The sequence below is a fragment of the Panthera tigris genome, chromosome C2 (genome assembly GCF_018350195.1).
Source record: "Panthera tigris isolate Pti1 chromosome C2, P.tigris_Pti1_mat1.1, whole genome shotgun sequence".
NCBI classification, from domain to species: Eukaryota; Metazoa; Chordata; class Mammalia; order Carnivora; family Felidae; genus Panthera; species Panthera tigris.
The window spans coordinates 296,479-324,024 of NC_056668.1; the positions used below are offsets into that span (position 1 = coordinate 296,479).

A 27,546-nucleotide genomic window follows, 5' to 3' on the forward strand; every position below is an offset into this window, starting at 1 on the left:
CTGAGCTGTCAGCACAGAGCCCGACATGGGGCTCGAACTCACAAACCGTGAGATCACGACCTGAGCTGAAGTCAGACGCTTAACTGACTGAGCCACCCAGGTGCCCCAACATAATATTTAAAATCTTAATATTTTTCTTAGATATTCTTAAAACGGGGGCGATTTCTTTATCTCTGTTGAAAGTTTTATTAAAAAATAAAAAAATAAAAAGGCTTACCAAAAGAGCTTAAATGGAAAGGAAATATACAATCACACAATGGGTGTAAACAGGTGAAGCAAAGTGCCCAAAACTTACCGACATGTAACCTACAACTGAAAACATTAATTTTTTCAATGAGTGATCTGATAATTCAAATAAAATATCATAGACAAATTTAAATATTCATAAAAATACTGACAGAGTGGCAGAAATCTAGTTAGAAGAAAATCTCCAAAATTAGAAAAAGAAAAAAAAAATTAAAAACACCTACAGTAAAAGCCGCTCCCTAATGTACAAAAATTACTAATACCGACCAGCCCCAAGCTCGAGGTAGAAAAATGGACCAAAACGTTTAAAGAAATTATACTAATCGGGGCAGGGGGGAGCGGGGAGGACATTTCTCCAGAGATTTTAGAGCACCTATCTTGCAGGTTACATTAAGAGATACTGCGGCTGGGGGCGCCTGGGTGGCTCAGTCTGTTGGGCGTCAGACTTCGGCTCAGGTCGTGATCTCGTGGTCTGTGAGATCCTGCTTGGGATCTGTGTCTCCCTCTCTCTCTGCCCCTCCCCCTCATTCTCTCTCTCTCTCTCTCTCTCTCTCTCTCTCTCTCTCTGTCAAAAATAAACATTAAAAAAAAATTTAAAGAGATACTGTGGTTGTGTGAAGGTTAATTTTTCTCTTGAAAAATATCATGATGTGGTGAATCATCATTCAAGTGAAAATAATTTCTTCAGCAGAGCAAAGAACATTTACAGCAAAGAACAAAGGACTGAAAGCCGGTCCACTCGTTGACGCCTGCCCCCTCTGGTCCCTACCTGACCGGAAGCGCTCGTCCCGTGAGTTGGTAGGCCGTGGCTTCTGCTGTTTGGGCGCTGCAGCTGTGGTTTGTGAGGGACCTGGGATCCTATTCTCGGCTTGTAGGGATGGATCTACTCCTGCAACACAATTTTGTAGGAATATCTTGTGTAAACAATTTGCTTCTCTGGTGATGGAAAAATCCATTTAAAACAGCACATATATCTCCTATGTTACTACATAGCATGCACCTTACCAAAAACAACAATCTGAGCACATGCACCCTGTGGTGGCCCCTGAAGTCCAGAAGCCCTGTATCTGGAGGTCAGGGACAGAACCATGAATGTCCACTTCTGGCTCTCTCTCCCAAAAGTGCCCAGCCTTCCCTGCCTCACTGTCCACCATCCCCAAAAAGGGTGACCATCACACATCATCCCCGAGACCATCAGCATAACACACGCAGCCACTTAGGGCAGATTCTCTTGGGAAGGTCCTTTAAAAGAATGTTTCTGCATCATAAACATTTCCTGAATCTGCAAAGGCCTGTGTGTCACTTTTCCTGGCACTATCCATGATGTCAACCAACTCAGTAAGACATCCCACTAAGCAGTCACTGGGGCATAACCAGTCACCCTTGGACACAGGCAGAAACGTGGGACAGTGGAGAAGTGAGGGGTGCACGTAATAGTGAGTGTCAGGGAGCACGAGGTACAGAAACCTCAGGCACTGACGACCTCAGCCTGTGACGCCTGCTCGCTGTCTCCAAACCCAACACCTGGACGACGTGCTACACTGCTGCCAGGTCCACAGCCCCTGACCACACAGGTCCTGAGGACACAGTATGGGGAGTAAAGGGACGGGGCCCAAGTACACAAGGTCATGAAACAGAATCCATGGTGTTGTTTGAGCTCTAATTGGCTGATATTTGAGAACAGCACAAAGCAAAGCCTTCTGTCATGCTTCATCAAAGTAGTAAGTTTAGATTTATTCTCTAGCTCAAGACGTCTCATAAAAATAGCCAGCAGGCATTCCAGCCCTGTGGACTCCTCCAACCCTTATCACCTCCTGAAAAGAAGCCATTTGTCCCTGCCTCCAACCCACGGCTGGACACAGTGTGGCAGAGCAACTCTGCATGACCTGGAGATTTGCTGAGACAACACACCACGAGGACACGTGCAAGGACAGCAGGGAACATGGTGGCTTGGGACTCAGCACCACCACCAGGCCAAACTGTAGATGTGTGGGCAGAATAGACGTCACCACTGCTGCTCAGGTGCTACATTTTGGAGTGGCTAGTTACACAGAGCTAGACGATGGGACGACTCCTTCTGGAAGTCAGTGTTTAAGCTCTTCAAAATCTGAGCATATACAAACACATACACACGTAGGATAATACTGGTCAGCACTGTGACTGGCATTTTGTTCTTGTGACGATAAAATTACTCTCAAGTTCGTAATGGAGAATACACAGAGCCTTGTGCATTATGGATTACAAACAGGCATGTCGCAAAGTCATATACATGCATATGGACATCCTTATGCTTGCATTCCAAAATATGGGTGTTTTATTCTTTGAGATAGATTCATTTATTCCACAAAGATACAAGCCCAATGTGAAATGATCACACGAAAAAGCAGTACATTTTTAATTTTTACAGGTACCAAGAAATAATTTTCTAAAAAAGTTACAGCAATATACATGCCCATAAGCAATGCACGAAAGTGCTATTTCCTCACATCCTTTTCAGCCCTGGGTGCTAAAAATGTTTTTAGAATTTTGCCAATCTCATAGGAGGAAAATGGTTTGCTTTAATTTGCACTTCCACACCTGTTAGTGGGGTGAACATAATTTAATGTTTACTGCCCATCCACAATTCCTCTTCCTTGAATTTCTATTCATTTCATCCAGCTAACAAGTTCTCGAAGAAAACCTGCAGGAGGCCCTGCTCTGCTGGGGACACGACCCTGGCCTGTGCACACACCTGAGAGCAGGGGCCCTGAGAGCAGCTGGTGGCAGCTCAGCCATTCTGAAATATTTTCATTTCTAGGGAACCAAACATACCCACTTTCTTTTCCTTTCTAACTTCCAGGTCTCCTATCTTATAAACACCATTCAGAAGTCACTCAAATATTCTCCTGAATGTTATAGTATTTTATAATCACAAACATACTTAGAGATTTTATCCTTCTCAAGTTCCTGTTGGCTGATGGTGGAGAGGAAGAACCCAGCCCCGTACAGGGCCGGTCCCCACCGTAAGGTGCAGCCTCCTCCCCGCGCTCCCTGCAGCACTTCCAGACCGCCCACCCTTCCGCTCACTGGCTCTTCTGCCCCAAACACCCAACACCCTCTTGCAGTGACTGTATGTGCACACAGTCCGTTTACCACCCTGAAGGCCGGTCCTTTCTCACTAGGGTTCTTTTTCAACGATGTAGTACCTACTCTCAGAACTTTTCTCCTTCAAATGGGTTATTATTTCCAATCCCAGGTTTGGAAATGTTAACAATCAGCCAGCGGTATTCAGACTGGACTACATAACGTTCACAGATTAATTTGCAAACTGACATTTTAGGATACTAACTTTTTCTATTTAGGAAATTAGTATCTTTCTTCATATTTTAGGGTCTTGGCTATTTCTTTCAAATGGATTTTACGATCCTAATATAGGTTCTGTGGCTTTCTTGCTAAATGTATTAATAAGCATTTGACAGTTTATTGCCATTACAAATGTAAATTTTTTCATTAAAATATTGCCAGATAAAAGCTATTGATTCTTGCACATCTGTCTTCTATCAGACCAAAAACTCTTACTAACTCTAACGGGCAAGTAAGCAGTCACCTGTGTTTCCAAGGAACAAAATAATACCACCTCTAAGTGCAGATGACTGTCTCCAATATTCATCCTGCCTGTTCTCCTGTCACACTGCGGTGGCAGTGGCCACCAGAGCAGAGTGGCATCAGAACGGGCATGGTGAGTAATGCTTTCTCACCCTGCTTGGGCTGGGGATGCTACAGTTGTGTCACCTAGTCTGACAGTTGCTGGTGACGTTTGTCACATGGGCTTAAAGACACTTTTAACGGTTCCCTTCAATTCCAGTTTTACTCAGAGTTTGCTTTTCTTTTGTTTTGGATTAATGCAAGTCAGTACATAATGAGCCTCCTCGTCCTCTTTTTATTGTTGATTTATTTTAAAATATATCATGCTGACATAGACAGTATAAAGGATGTGTTCAGTTTACAAATTATCACACAGGAGAAAACCGACGTGAAAACTGCCCTGGGAAGGAAATAAACACTCGAGCGCCTTCGGAGCCCCTGCACAACCACCTCACACCACGATGACATGGGGGGCTGACTTCAGTGCAAACCACTCCCTTGTCTTTACCAACTACACAAGAGTTCCTCAACAGCGCGGTCTGGCGTGTTTTTTCAAGTTATACTGCCTGTATCCCTTCGTGATTGTTTCCTTCACTCCCCATCGTGTTTATGAGATTCATCCTTGCTGCCGCGTGTCAGTCTTCAAGCTTTCCACTGGGTGGACTCTGCCAACGGACATGTGAGTTCTTGGCACTTCAGGGATGTAAGAAACATTCTTGTGCACAGAGAGAGGACAAGGTGCAAATGTCTGTCCAAAGCACGTGTGCACCCAAAGGACAGCTGCTGGTCACCTCTGCCCCTCGTCAGCTATACCAGCTGTCCACACCCCACTGCTTAAATCCCCTCCAACAACCCAAGGTAGGTTATGGCTCTAATCCACATTTCTCTGATTACTGCTGAGGTTAAACATTTTTTTGTCTGCTTGTTGGCTAGTAGGGTTTCTGCTTACAACATAGTGATTCAAGTCTTCAGCCCCATTTTTCTAGTGGGCTTTTTTTTTTAAATCATGTTGGGGGTCTTTCTTGCTATTTAAGCTTAATTAATTACAATTAAATTAAAAATTCAGTCTCTCGGTTACACTAGCCATATTTCAAGTGCTCAACAGCCATATATGGCTAATGGTTACAGAACATTGCCATTATCACAAAAAGTTAATAAATAGGAAATATACCAATGTTAAACTCTAAAATCAATTTTTAAGTCAAGTTTGGTGAGAAAAATGACGGTTAGAAAACAGTTGAGTGTGTTGACTTTACCTTGAATAAGCGGGATATAGCGTGCAAGCAGTTTTGCCCGTTTCTTTTCATACCCTTTTTGAGTGATGTCACCTAAAACGACAGTGGAAAAAGACAATTACATCTCCTCCAGAGTTCCAAAATTTTTGGATTAAAAATTAATTCATAATGGAGAACCTTGAAACACTAATGCATTGTATGATGCGTCCATACAATGGAATACTAGCAGTAAAAAGGAACAAACCATTGACATATACAACAATCTCGATAGAGTTCACATGAACATTGGAAAGAAGCCAGGCTCAAAGGGCTATATGCTGAATTATTCCATTTGTATGACAGTCTGGAAAAGATAAAACTATAGGGACAGAGAAGACAGTGGCTGCCAGGACATGGGCATGAGAAAACGGCTGAGTACAATGGGGAACGAGGGAATCTGGGGGTTCATGACACTGCTCTGTTGCGATGGTGATGGCGGCCCATGACAGCACATGCTGGTCAAAACCTGCTAGAACTGCACACCGGAAGAGAGACTTTTATTGTAGGTCAATAATACTTTAATGTTTAAAAACTGCATTTGGTATTCCCTAGGAGCCTGTCAGAAATGCAGACTTTAAAAAAATTTAATAAAAAATTTAAAAATAAAAATTTTTACAGTTTAAAAGAAAGAAAGAAAGAAAGAAAGAAAAGTAGCCTCCTGGGCCACACTATCGAACATGAGCCCGCATTTTACCAAGATCCCGAAGCGGCTCCTGTGCAGGTTCGTGCTGTGGAAGAGCTGGTCTCAGGCCAAAGCACACCTCTGAGCAACGACTCAGGCACAGGCGTGGCTGTTCTGACAAATCACCAAAAGAAGAACAACCTAAAAATGAATTAAACCACCAGGAACAAGACAGGAAGTGTGTCTTCATGGAAACCCTTCTCGATCTATGTGCACGTTCGGTTTCCTAGAGAGAACTTGGCATGCCCAAAGTGAATGTGTCACGCTTTAGAGATTTTATTTAGACCAGAAACGTACATTACAATTTCCACTGGTAGCTTGTTTGGACAGACTTTCTTCAATGGAAAGTTTTAATGTTTTGTAACCGCTCCTCACTCTCCCAGCCCCTGTCCCGATCAGACAAGCATGGGGGCAGGCTGTGGAAATCAGGAGACATGAGCGGCTATCACTGAGGGATGCTTTACCAAGTATTTTCTGTATATGAACTCTTCAGAGAGAGAGTCAGGGAGGGGCAGAGAGAAGGAGAAAGGATCCGAAGCAGGCTCTGCATTGACAGCAGAGAGCCCGGACGCTTGACCGACTGAGCCACCAGGCTATATGAACTCTTGACCGCAGAATTTGTTGTGTCAAAACACCCAACAACACTGAATGTGTCACATCTAAGTTAAGACTCACTGAGAGTCTCGGCATTAATACACCATCCTACAGAAGACGATTCTGGGGTCACGGAAGCACCAGGCCAGGTTACCTCAAGTTCCCAGCAGGTCGGGCACTGCTTTAACCACAGCTCATTCAGTCCAGTCCTCCTGGCAAGCCCGTCTTGTTTATCTCTTCTGCGCTTTATTTATCCCTCTGTCCCCACCTTATTCCCCCCGCCCCCTACAGAAAACTAGCCTTAATTTGAATTTGTTCTGCAGAATGTATACTAGTTTGTGTCCTTGTATTTTTACTTTACCTAAATGGCATTATATTGCAAATCTCACTCTGCCTATTTTTTCCCCTGCTAAGCACTCCATTTTTAACATGAGTCAATCCACGATGCAGTGAGCATGCCTAATCCCCTGCAAATTGCCATGGCCCATGGGGGTGCATTGTCCTTGTCCTACCCACTCACTGGACACTCACAGACCCCAATGTGGGCCAGGATATGATTGTACAATTCAGCTTATTAATTTTTAATTTATGAACAACTTTAAAGTGCATGTATTTTTTATAGAAGTATCTACTAAAAAATGTTTCCTCTGAAATATATGAAAATATGTAATTAAGACAAACTTAAATGAAAACTAAATATTGTTACACTAAACTAAAACTGATAAATCCCTATTTAAAAGCAGAGCATTTGATTTTCCAGGATATTTAAAAATTAAGTATTCATTTCCTAGAAAGGGCTCCTTCTTAGGTCCCCATTTCAAAGGAACATTTACACGGTAAAGGTGTCAAAGAGCATTCAGAAATTAAACGTTAACTCCCTGCTTCATGCCTGTGATATTACAAAAGCAGTCTCGTGTTTTTTAGTGAACCAGTTGAACACAACCAGCTACATATTTTCATGTGTAACCAGTTACCATACTTCACCCATCCAACTTAGACACTAACCCAACACGCCACTGAATGCAACACTTCTACCCACACAAAGAGCAAGGTAGAATTCCAAAACAGAATGCAGATACAAAACTAATAAGCTAATAAAAAAGAGACTCAAATAGAAGTTTTCGGAACCCAAGTTCAGTAAACACTAAAGAGACAAACAGCAGAGCCAAACCCCCCACCTAGCTGCACGAAACTGGGGTAACACTGATCCGACAGCTGAAGGCAATCTCAGTCAGACTAATGCTCGCCCCTGGGTGAGCACCCCAGCACCTGGGGGACTTGGGGAAAATGCCAGGACCCATTCTTCTCTTGTGGTCTGTGGGCTGGTAGCTGTTCTTACCAGCCCTCCAGGAAGGGGTATGATACTGAGCCAGAGCTCAGGTTGACCTCCATTGCTGCAAACCAAAGTCACTTAAGATTACAAATGCAAAATCTCAAATGATACCTTCAAGTCCCAACCACAGTTTTGTTTTTTTTTTAATGTTTATTTATTTATTTTGAGAGAAAGAGAGAGAGAGAGAGAGAGAGACCGAGCAGGGAGAGAGGGAGACAGAGAATCCCAAGTAGGCTCCACACTGTCAGCACAGAGCCCGATGTGGGGCTTGAACCCACAAACTGTGAGATCAGGACCCGAGCCGAAATCAAGAGTTGGATGCTTAACCGACTGAGCCACCCAGACACTTCTCCAACCACACTCTCTAAAAGCCTATTCTCAAAATCATTCAACAATTCCTTAAGGTCACAGCAACAAGGATAGGCAATGCACATTACATATAACAGCAAATAATGGGAGACAAATTAATCTTTCATCAAAAGGAAAGAAAGAAAGAAAGAAAGAAAGAAAGAAAGAAAGAAAGAAAGAAAGAAAGAAAGAAAGAAAGAAAGAGAAAGAAAAGAGAAGAAAGAATTAAATATACTGCCATAAATCATCACTGCAGAATACTGTTGGTCCTAAAAAAATGCCTTGGTATTTGGAAGGTAAGGGATGGGTATCACTTAACATAGATTCATGATATCCTATTAAGTAAAAGCAGCAAGTTGAAAAACTATATACATAAAGAATGATCTAATTCTGGGAATTAAAACTATGCATAATTAAAACTATGCATGTGTCCAGGTGTGTACATTTTCCTCCAGGAAATATCTGGAGGGATGCCCAATTATTAATAGTGATTCATTTATTTAGCTTGGGGTGGGTGTGAGGAATATTTTGTTTTTTACTTCATATACTTTTGAACTCTTTACATTTTTTAGCACAATAGTTATAATTAAGAATATATGGAAAATAGTTTGATAATGTACTATGGTTATATAAGATGTTATTGCAGGAAACTGAATGAATTCTATGTACTATTTCCATAACTTGTGAGACTAAAATTATCTCAAAATAAAAAGTTAAAAATACATGGGAGAGACTATATAAAATTGGTCTTATTTCTTTTTCAAGTGACAAAATTTCTCAGTGAAACCATCTGGGCATGCAGATTTACTTTCCAGAAGGTTGTTTCCCCCCCCGCCCCTTCTTTTATTTTGCTTAATTAAAGCTTTATATATTTCTTAAAGCAGTTTCAAGTTCACAGCAAAATTGGGGGCAAGACAGAGTTCCTATTTAGAGTATCCTATCCTAGACCCCCTGCCCTGACACATGCACAGCACCCCTCCCCACATTCTGAACATCTTCCATCCGGGTAGTACATGGTTTCAACTGATGAACTATATGGATACGTAATAATCACCCAAAGTCCACAGTTTAGTTATGGTTCACTCTTGGTGTACGTTCTGTGGGTTTGGACAAATGTATAATAATATATATCCATCATTATGATGTCCTAGAGTATTTTCACTGCTCTAAAAATCCTCTGTGTTCTGCTATTCATCCCTTCCCCCACCCCTCAGCCCCAGGCAACCACTGATCCTTCTACTGTCTCCACAGTTTTCTGGAATGTCATATAGTTTTAATCATACAGTAACCTTACATATTGACTTCATTTAGTAATATGCATTTAAGTTTCTTCCATGTCTTTTCTTGGCTTGACAGCTCATTTCTTTTGTTGAATAATATTCCATTGGGTGGATGAACAGTTTATTTACCTGTTTACCTACTGAAGGGCATCCTGGTTGCTTCCAAATTTTGGAAATTATGAATAAACCTTCTGCAAACAACTGTGTGCAGGTTTTTGTATGGACATGTTTTCATTTCCTTTGGGTAAATATAAAAGAATGCGATTACTGGGTCGTATGGTAAGAGCATGTTTAGTCTTGTAAGAAACCACCAAACTGTCTTCCAAGGTGGTTGCATCGCTCTGTTTTCCCACCAGCAGTGAATGAGCGTTCCTGTTGCTCCACAGAGCCTGTGTTGTGTTGCTCCACATCCTTGCGATTAGTGTTGTCAGTATTCTAAATTGTGGCCATTCTCATAGGTAGGTAGTGGTATCTCATTATTGTTTGAATTGGCACTTCCCAGATGACATATGAATGTGGAGCATCTTTTCATATGCTTATTTCCCATCTCTATGTCGTCTCTGGTGAGGGGTCTGTTAAGGTCTTTGGACCATTTTTCAATCAGATTGTTTGTTTCCTTACTGTTGAGTTTGAAGAATTCTTTGTATATTTTGGGTAACAGTCCTTTATCAGATGTGTTTTTTGTAAACAATGGCCTGTCTTCCCTTCTTAACCCCGGCTTTTGCAGAGCAGTTTTTAATTTTAACAGAGTGTATCTTTTCAATTATTTATTTCATGGATTGTGCCTTTGGTGTCATATCCAAAAAGTCATCACCATACCCAAGTTCACCTAGTGTTTCTCCTATCTTCTATCAACTAGTTTTACAGTTCTGCATTTTTACATTTAGGCATGAAATCCATTTTCAGTTAACTTTTGTGAGGGGTGCAAGGTTCATTTTCTTTGCTTATGGATGTCCAGTTGTTCTAGCACCATTTGTTGGAAAGACCATCTTTGCTCCACTGTACGGACTTTGCTCTTCTGTCAAAGATTAATTGCCTATATTTATATGGGCCTATTTCTGGCTTCTCTGTTCTCCATTGAGAACAGAATTTGTCTAATCTGTTGTCAACACCACACTGTCTTGATCACTATAGCTTTACAGTGAGTCCCGAAGTCAGATAGTGTCAGTCTTCCAACTTTGTTCATCTCCTCCATGTGTTGGCTATTCTGGGTCTTTTGTGGCGATTGACAAACTGGTTCTAAAGTTTGTAAGAAGAGACAAACTTGCTGGTATTCTTTTTAATTTTTTTTTTTTTTGAGACAGAGAGAGAGAGAGAGAGAGAGAGAGCACGCAGGGGAAGGGCAAAGAGAAAGGGAGAGGATCTGAAGTGGGTTCTGTGTTGACAGCAGAGATCTTGACGTGGGGCTTGAACTCATGAACTGTGAGATCATGACCTGAGTTGAAGTCAGATGCTAAACGGACTGAGCCAACCAGATGCCCCATAAACTGATATTTGGAGATTACATTCAATCTATTGATCAACTTGGGAAGAACTGACATCTTAACAATATTGTCTTCCTGTCCGTGAACACAGAATATCTCTCCACTTATTTAGTTCTTCTTTATCAGTGTTTTGTAGTTTTCTTCACATAGATTTTATACATATTTTGTTTTATACTTAAGTATTTGATTTGGGGGGTGCTCATGTAAATAGTATTGGGGGGGGTTTGCCTTGTTTTTTTCATGTTTATTTATTTTTGAGAGGGTGGGGAAGGGCAGAGAGAGAGGGAGACATAGAATCTGAAGCAGGCTCCAGGCTCCATCCGAGCTGTCAGCACAGAGCCCAACACAGGGCTCAAACCCACAAACCCTCAGATCATGACCTGAGCTGAAGATCGATGCTTAACCAACTGAATGAGTCACCCAGACACCCCTTATTTTTAAATTCCACTTGTTCCGTGATGGTATATAGGAAAGTCATGGACTTTCCACATACTGACCTTGTATCATGAACCTGGCTACAACTGTCTATTAGTTCCAGGGTTTTTTTTGGTGGGGGGTGGGGGGTGGGAGGCTTGTTAATCCTTTTGGATTTTTTTTTTTAATTTCCCCCTTAAAAATTTTTTTTAAGATATTAAATAATCTCTACACCCAGAAGGTGGGGCTGGAACTCACAGCCCTGAAGTCAGGAGTTGCATGCTCCACTGACTGAGCCAACCAGGAACCCCTCCATGTTATACATAGACAACCATGTTATCTATGAACAAAGACCATTTTATTTTTTCCTTCCCAAACTGTATACCTTTTATTTCCTTTTCTCATCGCATTAGCTAGAACTTACACTACAATGTCAAAAAGGGAATGGTGAGGGAAGTCATCCTTGCCTTAGGTCTGTTCTTACAGGGAAAGCTTCGAGCTCCTCCCCATTAAGTATGATGTTAGCTGTGTGTGTGTGTGTGTGTGTTTTAAGTTTTTAAAGTTTATTTGAGAGAGAGAGAGAGAGAGAGAGAGAGAGAGAGAGAGAGAGAACATGAGCAGGGGAAGGGTAGAGAGAAGGAAAGAGAGAATCCCAAGCAGGCTCTGTACTGTCAGTGCAGAGCCTGACACAGGGCTCCAATTCACCATGAACCATGAGATCATGACTTGAACCGAAATCAAGAGTTGGACACTTAAGCGACTGAGCCACCCAGGCACCCAGCTGTGTTTTGTTGTTTTTTTTTATAGATATTGTGCTTTATCAAGTTGAGGAAGTCCCCCTCTATCCCCAGTTTACTCAGTTTTTATCTTGAGTAAGTGCTGGGTTTTGCCAATTGCTTTTGCTGCATCTTTGTACATATTGTGAAATGAACACAATAAACTCTAGTCAGCCATCACCACCGAGTTACGATTTTTTTCTTGTGAGGAGAACTTTTAAGATCTTCTCTCTTAGAAACTTCCAAATATCACCATGTGATTTTCTTTCTTTAGCCTGTTGCTGTGATGAACTCCATTAATTGATTTTCAAATGTTGAACCAGCCTTGCAGACTTGGTATAAATCCTGCTTGGTCATAGTATATAATTCTTTTTATACATTGTTGGATTCAATTTGCTAATATTTTGAGGACTTTTGCATCTATGTTCATGAAAGATATTGGTCTGTAGTTTTATCTTGTAATGTCTTTGTCTGGTTTTGGTATTAGGGTAATGTAGGCCTCATAGAATTAAGTATTCCCTCTGCTTCCATTCTATGAAACAGACTTCAAAGAATGGCTCTTATCTCTTCCTTAAGTGTTTGGTAGAATTCCCCAATGAACCCATCTGGGCCCAGTGCTTTCTATCTTGAAAGGCGATAATTTTTTTTTATTATTATTTTTTAATTTACATCCAAGTTAGTTAGCATATAGTGCAATAATTATTTCAGGAGTAGAATCCAGAAAGGTGATTAATTACTGATTCAATTTATTTTTTAAATAGTTTTCTTTAATGTTTATTTTTGAGAGAGAGAGAGAGAGAGAGAGCACGAGCAGGGGAGAGGCAGAGAGAGAGAGAGAGGGAGGCATGCAATGTGAAGGCTCCAGGCTCTGAGCTGTCAGCACAGAGCCTGACACGGGGCTCAAACCCAAGATCGTGACCTGAGCCGAGGTTGGACACTTAACCAACTGAGCCACTCAGGCAACCCTGATTCAATTTCTTTATTAGATATAGGCCTATTCAGACCGTCTATTTCTTCTTGTGTGAGTTTGGCAAACTGTATCTTTCAAGGAGTTGGTCCTTCTCATCTAGGTTATCAAATTCAGGGGAACAGAGTTGTTCATAGTATTCCTTTATTATCCTTTTTTTTTTTTAAATGTTTTTAATGCTTATTTATTTTTAAGAGGGGGTGAGAGAGACAGAGCATGAGAAGGGGAGGGGCAGAGAGAGAGGGAGACACAGAGTCCAAAGCAGGCTCCAGGCTCCAAGCTGTCAGCACAGAGCCCGATGTAGGGCTAGAACTCAGGAACTGTGAGATCATGACCCGAGCCGAAGTTGGACGCTCAACCAACTGAGCCACCGAGGTGCCTCACTTTATTATCCTTTTAATATTCAAAGGATCAGTATGATTTTCCTTTCATTTCTGACATTAGTAATTTGTGTCCTTTTTAAAAATTTTTTTGAAGTTTATTTATTTTGAGAGACAGAGACAGTACGAGCAGGGGAGGGGTAGAGAGAGATGGAGACAGAGAATCCCAAGCAGGCTCCACACCACCAGCACAGAGCTCAATGCAGGACTCAAACCCACAAAACCATGAGATCATGACCTGAGCTGAAACCAACAGTTGGATGCTTAACCAACTGAGCCACCGAAGCACCCCATGTGTCCTCTCTTTTGTAATTAGTCTAGCTAAAGACCTATTAATTTCACTGATTTACAAAGAACCAGCTTTTCCATTGACTTCTGGGGTTTGGTTCATTTATTTCTGCTCTAATTATCTCTTTCATTCTATTTAGTTTTGCTTTAATTTGCTCTTCCTTTTATAGTTTCCTAAGAAGGAAACTTGGGTTATTGATTTTTTAAACTGAGATATAATTGACACATAACATCATATTAAAGCTTCAGGTGTACAACATGATTTGATATTTGTATATATTGTGAAATGAACACAACTCTAGTCAGTCATCACGACAGATTTATCATTTTTTTCTTGTGAGGAAAACTTTTAAGATCTGTTTTCTTAGCAGCGTCCAAATACCACCAGTCTGTTCTCTGTTATCTATGAGCTCTGGTTTGTTTTGTTTTGTTAGATTCCACATATAAATGATATATATAGGGACCCCTGGGTGGCTCAGTCAGTTAAGCATCTGACTCTTGATCTAGGCTCAGGTCATGATCTCACAGTTCATGGATTGGAGCCCGCCCCCACCATGTTGGGCTCTGTGCTGACAGTATAGAGCCTGTTTGGGATTCTCTCTGTCTCTCTGCTCCTTCCCCCCCACCAAAGAAATAAACTTTAAAAAATAATATATTTGTGTGTGTGTGTGTGTGTGTTCAATGTATATGTTTCCCTTTAAACACTGCTTTTGCTGCATCCCACAAATTTTGATAAGTTGTATTTTTATTTTCATTTAGTTCAAAATATTTTAGAATTTCTCTTGAATTTCTCTTTTGACCTGTGCTATTTAGAAGTATGTTGTTTAATCTCTACACTTTTTTAAAAAAGTGTATTTATTTATTTTGAGAGAGACAGAGACAGTGTGAGGGAAGGGGCAGAGAGAGAGGGAGAGAAAGAATCCCAAGCAGGCTCTGCGCTGCCAGCACAGAGCCCAAGGTGGGGCTTGAACTCACAAAACCGTGAGATCATGAACTGAGCTGAAACCAAGAGTCAGACGCTTAACCGACTGAGTCACCCAGGTGCACATAATTTGAGTTCTCTTTGTTATTGATTTCTAATTTAATTCTGTTGTGGTTTGAGAGCAACACTATGATTTCTATTCTTTTAAATCTGTGAAGATGTGTTTTATGGCCCAGAATGTGGTCTACCTTGGTGAATGCTTCATGTGGGCTTGAAAAGAAACTGTATTCTGCTGTTGTTGGATGAAACAGTCTACAGATATCCGTTATCCAGCAGATAGATGATATTGTTTGAATTCAAGTGTGTCTTTACTGATTTTGTTTGCTGGATCTGTCCTTTTCTGACAGAGGGGTGTTGAAGTCTCCAGCTATGATAGTGGAGTCATCTATTTTTCTTTGCAATTCTATTCATTTTTTGCCTCACAGAGTTCGATGTCCATTGTGAGGTATATACACATGAAAAACTGTCATGTTTTTAATGGAGAAAACCATTAATGACCCCTTTATCATTATGTAATCCCACTTTCCCTAATAACTTTCCTTGCTTTAAAGGTTCTGATAATACCTCAGCAGGTTAGGCTTTGGTTAACTGGTTTCCCCCTGAAGGCAGACTTTGTTGTGAACAAAGTGCTTAAGAGTATTTCAAACCGACCCTTCCCCACCCCCACCCCCGGCTCCCCAACGCTCCCCACTCCCTTCCCCTGCCAAAAGCCTGAAGGGATTTTTCTCCCGTATTTACTGTGGGAAACTGGTCAAGCTCCTGGAGGTAAATTTTGCAATGTTGTGTGGACTCCCTTATGAATGAGTCTCCCTGGAGATTTTAACTCTCAGAGTTGTCCACACCAGGCTTCCAGCACTGGTTCCCATGATGGCTTCTGATCACTAAGGCTCTGCTCTGGGGAGCTGGCGACCTGTATTCACCTGTCTCTCCAATCTTGGAAGCTGTGGTTCGCCTGTATCTTCCCCTTTCTTACAGATCCAAGAAAAGCTGCAGATTTTTCAATCTGTTCAGCTTTTTACTTGTCAAGATTGAATGGCAACTTTCAGGCTTCTTACATATGAAGAAACCAGAGGGTTTTTAACTTATGAATTCAATTTGTTATAGGACTAGTCAGGTTATTTGTCTCCTTTTGGATAAGTTTTGGTCAGTAGTCTGTGATTTTCAGGAAATTGTACACTTCATCTAAGTTGTTGAATGTGTGTAGGGCTGTTAATAGGATTCCTTTATTATCCTTTTAATGTCTGTGGGATCTATGGTAATATCCTCCCCTTTCATTCTTGATACAGGTAATTTGCGTCTTGTCTATTCTTGGAGGTTTATCAATTTTATCATCTTTTTTTTTAAATTTTTTTTTTTAACATTTATTTATTTTTGAGACAGAGAGAGACACAGCATGAACGGGGGAGGGGCAGAGAGAGAGGGAGACACAGAATCGGAAGCAGGCTCCAGGCTCTGAGCCATCAGCCCAGAGCCCAACGCGGGGCTCGAACTCGCGGACCGCGAGATCGTGACCTGAGCTGAAGTCGGACGCTTAACCGACTGAGCCACCCAGGCGCCCCAATTTTATCATCTTTTTAAAGAACTGGTTTTTTGGTTTCATTGATTTTTCTCTATTGTTTTTCTGTTTTCAATTTCATTGATTTCTGCTCTTATCGTTTTCCTTCTATTAGGGAAATTCAAACTAAAACCATGATGAGATACCACGCTACACCTATTAGAATGGCTAAAATAAAAAATACTAATGGAATCAAGTGCTGAAAAGGATGTGGAACAATAGAACTATTATATATGGCTGGTAGGTATGTAAATGGTACAGCCACTCTGGAGAACAGTTTGGAAGTTTTTTATAAAGTTAAACATACTCAACATAGGACCCAGCAATTCTACTCTTAGCTATCTACCCTCGAGAAATAAAAACACTTATGTTCATGCAAAAACCTGTATACACGTTTACAGCAACTTTATTCATAATCACCCCAAACTGGAAACAGCCCAACTGTCAAATGAACGGATAAAAAGACCATGGTATAACCATAGCAAGTAATATTACTCTGTAATAAAAAGGAACAGACTGTTGACATATACAAAAATGTAGATGAATCTCAAAAATATTATGCTAAGTGAAATAAGCCAGTCTCAAAAGGTTACACACTGTATGACATTCTTCAACAGACAAAACCCACAGGGATGAAGAGCAGATTAGTGGTTACTAGGCATTAAGGGTGGGAAGGGGTGACTGAATAGGGATAACATGAGGCGTACCTGGGGGTGATGGAGCTGTTCTGTATCCTGATTATCATGGTGGTTGACATGAATCTGTAGGGTGTGAAGATTCACAGAGCTGTACACGAAAAGAAAAAAATCTACTCGACTGTATGCTAATTAAAAATAAAAAAACAAACAAATACAGGTGTACCATAGGAGGGGCTACAGGCATGGAAGGGATGGCGAGACAGGCAAGGGGTGCCCCCACTAGAACCTTCCTCAGGTATCTACCTGTGAGGTAGGCAAAAGAGAAGTCACCAGTTACAAATCAGAGCCCCAAAGCCTGAGAGGAACATCTGACATAAAAAAGTGCTTCAGGCAGGCAGCAGCTGGGTAATCGATACAGACCAAGTGTGACCGAGGAAGGAGCAGCCGTACAGGGCAGGGCACAATAGACAGGAGCCTCAGCGCCCAGGCAGAATCCAATCTGGCCCAAACGGCCCTTCAGTAGGCTGCCTTGACCACTTCAAGTTCAGTGCCAACCAGAGATCAGATGCTTACCAGAGACCTTGGACCCAAGTGAGCTAGACAGTGTTCATTCCTTTAGAAAGGGTATTGGCCCCTACTGTGTCCCCAAAGAAGGGGTCCAAGAGTCTACTGCGGCCCAGTCCAGGCCATACATGCCTACTCAAGCTCCCAAGGCAGGGATATCTGTGTTATCACAGCTGTGCATGTTCACAACTGCTGCTGGACTGGACACGACCTGCTGGAAGTGACCAAAGGGAGGAAGGCAAAGAAGCAACAAAAAGAGGGATGGCAGGCACATAGGGCTCCACACCTGATCACTGCAGAACTTCCAGACAGACGTCTACAGGGAAAACCAGGCAGGCCAGAGCCTGTGACCCAGGAAAAGAGGTAGAGAAAATCTGTTAGAAAACCTAAAGATTAATATTTTGTTTGTTGGTACCATGTGTTGGTTAATAGTGGTTCCTGAACTCAATATAAGCAGGTGGGAATTTCACTCTGCAAGTCTTTAAAGTTTCCTAAACAATAGTCTTAAATACACAGATCTAGTGCACAACAGCAGAACCTGACTGCAGAGTTTAAATTATTTATGGTCAACGTTGAAGAGCATTCATTAAATATGCTTCCATAGTAGGGATGGAGTGTCTATTCTCTCGTATGTGATTAAAAACAAGCTTTCCAGGTGTTGTTTAATAAATATTATTTTCTTTTCTCTCTGTGAAGTTTTTAATAAACTACAGAAAATAAGTTGATTAAACTCAAAATATATATATATATGTATTTGTATGTATAATTACATTTATACACACACAGACACACACGAATTCTATTTAATGGCAGTGGCAGACGGGGGCTCAAACCAACTTTCCCAATGAAAACAACAAGAAAGACTGAATTAAAAAATGTTTTTAAAAACTGTTGGAAGATACCAGAGCACTAACAAAGAAGTGAAGAACTGGAGGCCAACTTTTCCCCCGGAGGGGTCTGACAATTTAAAAAGTAGCAACCAAGTGGCTGAGCTAAGCAGAGCTTTGACAGACTCACGGAACTGAGCACTCGCCAAGGAGGAGGAGGCCCACAAACACTCTCGGTCATTTGAGATTTGGAGAGACCACACTCTTGGGTATGAACTGGAAATAAGAGTAGCCTTCACAGGGTCAAGAGCTAGTTTCAAATCACTCTCTCCATGTCTGGATTAACGTGATCTTGGACTGTATGCACCCCATCCCATTCACGTGCAAGAAGCAAAAGTAAACCCTTTATGCAGAAACACAGAAACATCTAGAGTCACAAATCATTGCTACACCTACAGTGTCTCTGGCCTATAGACAACAGGAAGCTGTGACTACAAGCCATGAAAACCAATAGATAATAGGAAGATACAGATAAGAAAGCCACATAATGGAGTTTTAAAACAACCATAATCAACATGTTCAAGGAATTAAAAAGCAAGATTGTGTTTAAAAAAAAAAAAAAAGGTGGGGGGGGCGGTGCGCCTGGGTGGCTTAGTTGGTTAAGCATCCGACTTTGGCTCAGGTCATGATCTCACGGCTTGTGAGTTCGAGCCCCGCGTTGGGCTCTGTGCTGACAGCTCAGAGCCTGGAGCCTGCTTCCGATTCTGTGTCTCCCTCTCTCTCTGTCCTTTCCCCGCTCACTCTGTTTCTCTCTCTCTCTCAAAAATAAATAAACATTTAAAAAAAATTTTTTTAAGTTAATTCTATGCCTGAAAAATACTGTATCCCAAATCCAGGAATAAATTTCACAAAAGATACATAAGACTACTAAACAGAAACTAAAAGCACTGTTTTAGTTGAGGTAAAGTTTAAAAGACCTAAAGAAATGAAGGGACATAGCACATCTGTGAATCTGAGTACTCAATACTGTAAAGATGTCATTTCTGTCCAAATAGATCCTTAGAGTCTGAGTAATTATAATTAAAACTCTTGCAGGGTGTGTGTGTGTGTGTGTACAGAAATAGACAGGCTGATGCTAAAACGTACATGGAAAATGCAAAGGGCCAAGATCAGCAAATCAAACTTGAAAACTAAAAGGGTCAGACTTTCCCAGACACGGAGCCTCACCGTTACGCTACAGTACAGAGGCAGGAAGGCTAAAATGAACAAGGAGAGCAACGGAGCAGCAATCAGTGGAAAGCAGTGGGGAAAAGATGGCCTTTTCCATAAATGTGCTGGGTCAACTGAATATCCACACGAAACAAATGAAATGACTCTTTTCTCACAAAACTCAACTCCAGGTAGATTATGCACCTAAATGTGAAAGATCAATAAAGCTCTTAATATAAAAAAATATCTTCATGACCATGAGGTAGGGAAAGAACTCTTAAATATGACACAAAGATTACTAACCATAAAGGAAAAAACAAAAATGACCTGCAATACAATTCACAAAGAGGTAATAAGGAACAAATAGTAAAAGAAAATATTCTCTCCCCTAAGTACACTGCAGACCTTGAGGTGAGTGGATTCATTACTGAAGCCGCTATAACAAATTACCACAAACTTGATGGTGGCTTAAAATAAGAAAAATTCATTCACTCACAGTTATGGAGGTCAGAAGTCCAAAATCAGTTTCACTGAGCCCAAATGAAGGTGACAAAAGAGCCACACTACCTCTTAAGATTCTGGGAGAGAAGTCTCCCAGCTTAAGACTCTTCCAGCTTGAACGCCAGCATGCTTTGAGTTGGGGCCACATCACTCCAATCTCTGCCTTGAAGCCCATCCGCCTCTCCTCCTCTGTGTGCATCCAATCCCCCTCTGCCTCTCTCTTCTAAAGACACTTTTGAGGGGCGCCTGGGTGGCTCAGTCAGTTGAGCATCTGACTTCGGCCCAGGTCATGATCTTGCGGTTTGTGAGTTTGAGCCCCACGTCGGGCTCTGCGCTGACAGCTCAGAGCCTGGAGCCTGCTTCGGATTCTGTCTCCCGTCTCTCTCTGCCCCTCCCCAACTCTCACTGTCTCTCTCTCTCTCTCTCTCTCTGTCTCAAAAATAAAAACATAAAAAAAAAATTTTTAAAGACACTTTTGATGGTATGTCAATTCCATCCAAAAAAATCCAGGTAACTCATCTCAAGATCAAGTTAGTCATATCTGCAAAGACTCTTTTTCCAAATATAGTAATGTTCACAGGTTCCAACTATTAGGACATGATGGGGGGGGGTACCACCAATAAATGCATTACAATGTGTGACCAATAAAAAATATACACAAATCTTTAAAACTGCTATGCCCTTTGGAAGAGGAACACATGTACTCCTTGAGTCACTCTGGGAAGAGCAAACATCTCCAGGTCGACAATGCCAGATTTACCCTAACAAAGTGGCCACACAGATAAACTGTACGACTGTGGTCTAGCAGGAGCACATCGACCCACAGAATAAGACAGAAGCTGTGGCCAGAACAGGCTGATGGTCAGATGCAGAGCAAGCCTGCCTTGATCCACCCTGGATCCACTTACTCCAATACTGAGTCCACTTCGACTCCTATACTGTCTGCCAACCGCCACCCTTCGGGCCTGGCCAGGTCTGAAGGCACTCTCCATTGCCCTCTTTTCCTGAGCTCTCCCCCATGCTGGCTTGCATCTGAGCTCCTAGACCGAGGCCTTGAGGCCTCCCCCGGGGACCCTTCTCCACGTGGACTATGGGGCAATGCCAGTGCCAATGTGCAGACAGTTCATCCTCCATTTCTTTCAAAAAATACACTCAGGACTGCATGATAAGTGGTGGATATATGTCACTAAACATATGTCACAACCTACAGGGTCTACAACACCAGAAGGAAACTCAGGGAGCCTGGGTGATGACGTGTCGGTGTACATTCAATGACAGAACAATTGTACACTCTGTGGGGTGGTCATAATGGGGGAGGCTGTGCACTGTGTGGAGGACAAGCAGCGTATGGGTACTCTGCACTTGCCACTCAGTTTTGCTGTGAACTGCTCTAAAAATAGTTTACTAATTTAAAAAATATATACTCAGGGAAAAAATTGATATACCATGGTATAATCATATAAAACAAAAACAACGCCAGAAAGCAGTTAGAATGAGTCAGTTACCTGTATTAACATAATCATTGCCCTAATTCTAAAAACATAGTGTTGAGATTAAAAGCAAGTTTCAGAAGGACTCATATAGATCATTTAAAACATGCAAAACAGCACCATAGATTGCTCAAGGATATATGGAAATGCGGTAAAATAAAACACCAAGTGCAGGAGAGAAGCTAGCAGAAGGGGAATAGAATCAGCATGAGTGTGGTTTCCACACCCTCTTAATGGCTCTTTGTAAAAAATCTGAAGCTAATATGACAAAAATCTTCATTTTTTGAAAAATCAAGCAGCAGGTACATGGGTGTGCATATCACGATTCTGTCAACTTTTCTGTATGTTTGAAATATTCAAAATTAGAAAGAAAATTAAACAAGAAGTGGTCATCCACACTCAACAGTCTCTGACTCTTCAAAGACCTTCAGACTGGATTTTGCAGCTGGCCACGTTGCTCTTCCCCAAGGTCAGAGTCGTCGCTCCATGAAAGTGTGTGCCATATACTCTCTCCAGTCCTCAATAGCTTATCTCATTTACGGGTGCCTGGGTGGCTCAGTCGGTTAAATGTCCAACTTGGGCCCAGGTCATGGTCTCACCTTGAGTTTGAGCCCCATATCAGGCTCTTGTGCTGACAGCTCAGAGCCTGGAGCCTGCTTTGGATTCTGTATCTCCCTCTCTCTCTGCACCCCCTGCCTCTCTCTCTTCTCTCTCTCTCTGTCTCTGTCTCTCTCTCAAAAATAAACATTAAAAAAAATTTTTTAATAAATAAATAAATAATCTCATTTAGCTGAACATGCATCTAAGACAATCAAGTAAACAGACAGCAACATCACAGAGAAGGATAAGATTCTTCCATAAAAATATGGCTCTTGCCTAACAAGTCTGTATTACATAAATGTGTAAATAGATAATAAACCTTTTAAAAACAGCAAGGCTGGCTCACCCAGCTTGCCCGGTGTAACACCTGACTCTTGACCTCAGAGTTGTGAGTTCAAGCCCCACATTGAGTGTAGAAATTACTTTTTAAAAAAATGACATAATAGGGGTGCCTGGGTGGCTCAGTCGGTTGAGCATCTGACTTCAGCTCAGGTCGTGATCTTGCGGTTCGTGAGTTTGAGCCCCACGTCGGGCTCTGTGCTGACAGCTCAGAGCCTGGAGCCTGCTTTGGATTCTCTGTCTTCCTCTCTCTGCCCCTTCCCTGCTCATGCTCTGTCTCTGTCTCTCAAAAATGAATAAGCGTTAAAAAAATTTTTTTTTTAATGACATACTAAAAGATTTGCTCGGACTGCTGTTTTAAAAAAATTAAAAATAAAAAAATAAACATAGCAGACATTTAATGCAAGAATGCTTCTAAACATCACTAGGTGAGATAAAGTCACACTATGATGTGATACGTGTTGGACACTCACGATCAGAACTTGGAATGCTGCTCCTGCAGCTGGAAGGGGAAGTTACACATCGTCCACTCTGGCATTTCCTAACTTTTCAGCTGCACGCCTTCTCCTCAGGTGAGCTCTCCCGAGGAGTCTAAGTGGAGAGTCTGCTCTGGCCGAGGCTGGGTTTGGGGTGGGGGGTGGTGCCTGCCTTCCAGGCGCACCCCCTCTACCCCCATATAGCCGGCCGCCCTCCTAAGGGGATGGCAGATTCGGGAACACTCCAAAAACTCTCTACACCATCCTCTCTATACCACCACCTCCCATGACTGTCCCTCCCCGGCTCAGTTCAAAGGACACACTGTCCATCTGTTACTACTCTGCCTCATTCCTATCTTCCCTACCTAGATGGTGCTCGCCGTTCTGATCTACCTTTCTGACTTTCCAGAATCTAGACTGCTGTCCACTTCTTTTTAGTTTTTAAAATTTCTGCCATTTCAATGAGATTTGGGAGAGGAGAGTTATCATTACCTCATCATGTTCACGAGCATCAACCCGGCACAACTCCATTCCCACAAATGCTTCCCATGTGGAAACCCTCTCCTGCCTCTGCCCATACTCTCGTCCCTCCTGCTCCTGCTGTGGCACCTTCTTCAGTCTCCCCTGTGGCCTCCTGTCTCTGCCTTTCCTTTACGGGTTTGGGTTCCCCAGGGTTTTGTCCTAGGGCCTCTCTGCATGACTCAGTTCTCCCTACGGGGTCATCGTATTCACTTCAATCATGATTTACTGCCACTGACTTCCAAATTTCTACTTTTGGACAAGCCTTTCTAGAAAGTACCAGTCCCGCACATCCAAATGCCCCCTGGTCACCCCACACTCCACAGGTATGAAATGGACATGTTCTCTCCGAGTTCTGTTCTTTGTGAACAGTTCCATCATTTCTCAGTCACCCATTTGGGAAACTCAGGAGTCTCCCTAGACTCCCCTCTGACGTCCACTTCTTTACACCGAAACCTGTGGATTCTACTTCAGACCATCGTCTCCATTCCACAGCCCATCATCTCTTGCCCCAGATCACTACAACGTGCTCTTTAAGTGTTCTGCTCCCAATTTTGTGCTCCACCAACCCACTCTCTCCATGCCGCCAGAAAACATTCTCAATCACCAAGTGAGAAAAGGAGGAGAGACAGAAAGACAGAGACAGAGAAAGGTCACACAGGAATATTCCAATTGCTGCTTAATGCCTTACAAAAAAAAAAAAAAAAAAAAAAAAGAACTACCGACTCTATCATTTGTTAAGGAAGACCCACTTAAAATAAAGCACTTAAGAATAGCCATCCCCTTAGCCCTTTTATAAAAACGAAAAATTGGCCATCTGATTTTAAGATTTCACGGGTTCCTGAAAGCACACATGTATCATATTTCAATATTTCCCATCTTCTCCCCATGGTCAAGTACAGGGGTAGAAAGCTGTTTACTTCTCTTTAACAGAATGTCTTCGCAGAGCATACGCTTTGCCGTGCTGTCAGATACAGCAGCCAGCAGGCACTGGGGCTGTGAAAGCTGCTGCTGTTGCAGCGCTACTTACTAAAACCTCTGTCCACACTGAAGTGCGCTGCCACCACGTTCAGACAGTACTTCTCTGTACCCGAGGATTCTAATCTATCCCAGCGGTCGGTTTGTCTATCCCCACATAACTCAATACTCCATGTTTATTTATTCATTGCCACAGTGTTTAAGTTTAGTTTGTTTGTTTGTTTGTTTGTCTGTTTAATTTATTGAGAGAGAGAGAGAACAGGAGAGGAACAGAGAGAGAAGGAGAGAGAGAATCCCAAGCTTGAACTCACAGGCCATGAGATCATGATGTGAGCTGAAATCTACAGTTGGTCATTCAACTGCTCAACCGACTGAGCCACCCAGGAGCCTCTATTGTCACAGTTTTAAAATTACTCTTGGTTTTCTCGTAGGGAATGAGCCTGACCTTTGCTCTCTTCTTCCCATTTGAAAAATGCCTCAACTCTTCTGGGAAGTTTACTCTTTTATAAACTCTAGGGTCAGACAATATATAGACAAATTCAGGGGCGATAGGCATACCTACACTACTGAGGGTCCTTCCCTACCCCAAAACACGGTATGATACTTTCCACTCTCCTACTTCTGGTCTGCTAAAGGTCCTCAGTAATATGCTGTGAATTTCCAAATGACAGCTGACACATCTCTTGTTGGACATTCCTGGGCACCAGATTATTTTGTGGCTATTGTGAAAGGGTGGGTTTTTTTCAGCTGATTCCTTCAAACCAGTTACTTGTGGTGTGAAAACACGTTACTGATTCCCTGGGGTGGAACTGCACCCAGCACTTTGGCAGCCTTGTTAATTCTGACGCTTCACCAATTCTCTGGGACTGTTTTGTGTAAGTAAACTTACAGTTTACAAATAGTTTTGTCTCCTCCTTACCAATTGTAATATTAATAGATGTTAGATAACTAGATCTTTATTGTCTTCCTAATTTTATGGGAGTATTTTAAAAATTTAAGTTTAAAACTTTTCTTTGAGGGAGAGAGAGTGCACACGAGGGTGGGGAGGGGACAAGAGCTAGGGAGACAGAGGATCCAAAGCAGGCTGTATGCTGACAGCAGACAGCCCGGTGCGGGGCTCAAACCCACAGACCTTGACATCATGATCTGAGCCAATAATCACAAGGTCTGGGGGTTTGAGCCCCACATCGGGCTCTGTGCTGACAGCTCAGAGCCTGGAGTCTGCTCTGGATTCTATGTCTCCCTCTCTCTCGGCCCTTCCCCCACTTGCGCTCTCTCTCTCTCTCTCTCTCAAAAATAAATAAACATTAAAAAAAATTTTAATTTAAGTTTAAATGAATTAAAAGTATATTAAATTGACTTTTCAGTTTCCCAGTCCCACTAGCCACTTTTCAAGTGTTTAATAGCCACGTATGACTAGTGGCTACCACAGTGGTAATGGCTACAGTGGCTGCAGCACTAAACCTTTCCAACACCACAGAAAATTCTAGAGCTGACAGGTACCTGTCTCAGTCCTACTCACCTCACACATCCACAACACCCACCCGGCTTCAGGAAGCATTTGAGTTTCTTTCACCACTGGTCAAGACTCCAGACGGCCCAGTCCAGGTTCCTTACCAGGATGCATAAATCCTCCTATAAGCCAAACCCCTGCCTTTCCCAACCTGCTCTCTCTACCCATCTGCCTGGGGAGCATAGTCTGGAAATACTCCAGCCCACCTCAGCTTTGGCTCATCTTCCTTTGTCTAGCATGTTCTTCCCTGTCCTCCTACTACACCCTCTGCACACATGCTTTCAAAATAAAAAACTGCAGGGGCACCTGGGTGGCTCAGTAGGTTGAGCATCCAACTGTTGGCTTCGGCTCAGGTCATGATCCCAGCGTCGCCCAGTATGGACAGCTACCCCCAAATGAGTCCCATAGCCATTTTACAATACTGCCACTGTTTATGTGTCTTTCCACCCTCACTAGGTCATGAGCATCTTGGCACTCAGTCTGTTGAATACTGTTGAATGACACGATGACACACAGAGTCAGCTTGGTGGCCAGAACGAAACAGCACAGCCAGGTGGCTTAATCAACAAGAAGTTATTTTAGCATCGCTCTTAAGGCTAGAAGTCTGAGCTCAGGGAACCAGCAGGTTTGGTTCTTCCTGAGGCCTGTCTCCATAGCTTGCAGACAGCCACCTTCTCACCTGTCCTCATGTGGCTTTTTCTCTGTGTGCAAGTGCTCCTGGTATCCCCTCCTCTAGTAGGACCTCTAGTAGTAGGTCCTGCTGGACCAGGCCCACCCTATGACCTCATTTAACCTTAATCACCTCCTTAGAGACCCTGTCTCCAGATACTGTCACGAGGGGGTGTTGGGCTTCAACAAAGGAATTTGGGCAGACACAATTCAGCCCATAAAACCAAGATTACTTACTAATAAGGCTAGAAAATCTCATTTCTAAAACCTTTATCTCTAAAATATCCTAATTTTCGTGTTCCCTGAAAAGGGCTAATCCTTAGCCTCCATCCTCAGAGATAACCAAAGGAAGAAACAAAGCCCAGGAGTTACATAGGAACTTTCCACGATAGGCTTTTTGGAGTTACTTACCTGCTTCAACAAACATGAGTGTGTCCTTTCACATTTCAGATACTCAATTTAAAGGTCTTTTATCACAGATCCTGGAGAAAAAGTTCTGAAATCTGAAAAGAAATAAAAGATCTTTCTCCGCTATTTCCAAAATGGTAATCTCAAGTCACAGTCAGTATAAACTGAAGGAACAGGATTCTATTCTTTCCTTAAAGCTGAATAACACAAAGCCAAAGTCTGAAAGGAAACCCCTACGTGATTATTGTCCCCCAGTGATTATCTGAGGTACTGCCTCAAAAATCCAGGAAGTCTTAAAAACAGAAGCCATTCATCTCCTGTGTGAAAAAGGAAGAGGGAATTTGGGTACATCACTCAAAATGATTATCAATAAATGACAGAGGCAACTATTTTTAGGTGTTGTGTCTTTTACTGATTACACAGGTTTTTCTTTGCTGTGTAGCATATAATTTCCTAGTCTTTTTAATATACAAGGGCAATATCAGAAATGTTACATAATCTTTTCTACAAAGACTGACCCACAAAGATTATGTTATTCTTACTCAGAAGCAACTTCATTGCAAACAAAATGCTATAGCAAGAATTAGT

At 42.1% G+C, this 27,546-nt stretch overlaps 1 protein-coding gene across 4 annotated transcripts in view; it reads right to left on the bottom strand.

The window, feature by feature from the left end:
* The window catches only part of DIP2A (disco interacting protein 2 homolog A), a 116,769-nt gene that overhangs the window by 77,454 nt on the left and 11,769 nt on the right, over positions 1 to 27,546 (bottom strand). Inside the window, exons 2-4 of one of the 4 annotated variants that reach the window (XM_042956563.1) lie at positions 26,962 to 27,053; positions 5,127 to 5,198; positions 1,016 to 1,135 (exon numbers count right to left, since the gene is read on the bottom strand). In XM_042956563.1, the coding sequence (XP_042812497.1) occupies positions 1,016 to 1,135; positions 5,127 to 5,198; positions 26,962 to 26,977 (208 nt within the window). In that variant the 5' untranslated portion in view covers positions 26,978 to 27,053. Of the gene's footprint in view, positions 1 to 1,015; positions 1,136 to 5,126; positions 5,199 to 5,838; positions 6,662 to 26,961; positions 27,091 to 27,546 lie in introns of those variants that run through there. The other 3 variants (XM_042956562.1, XM_042956560.1, XM_042956561.1) reach the window with 3 other exon arrangements.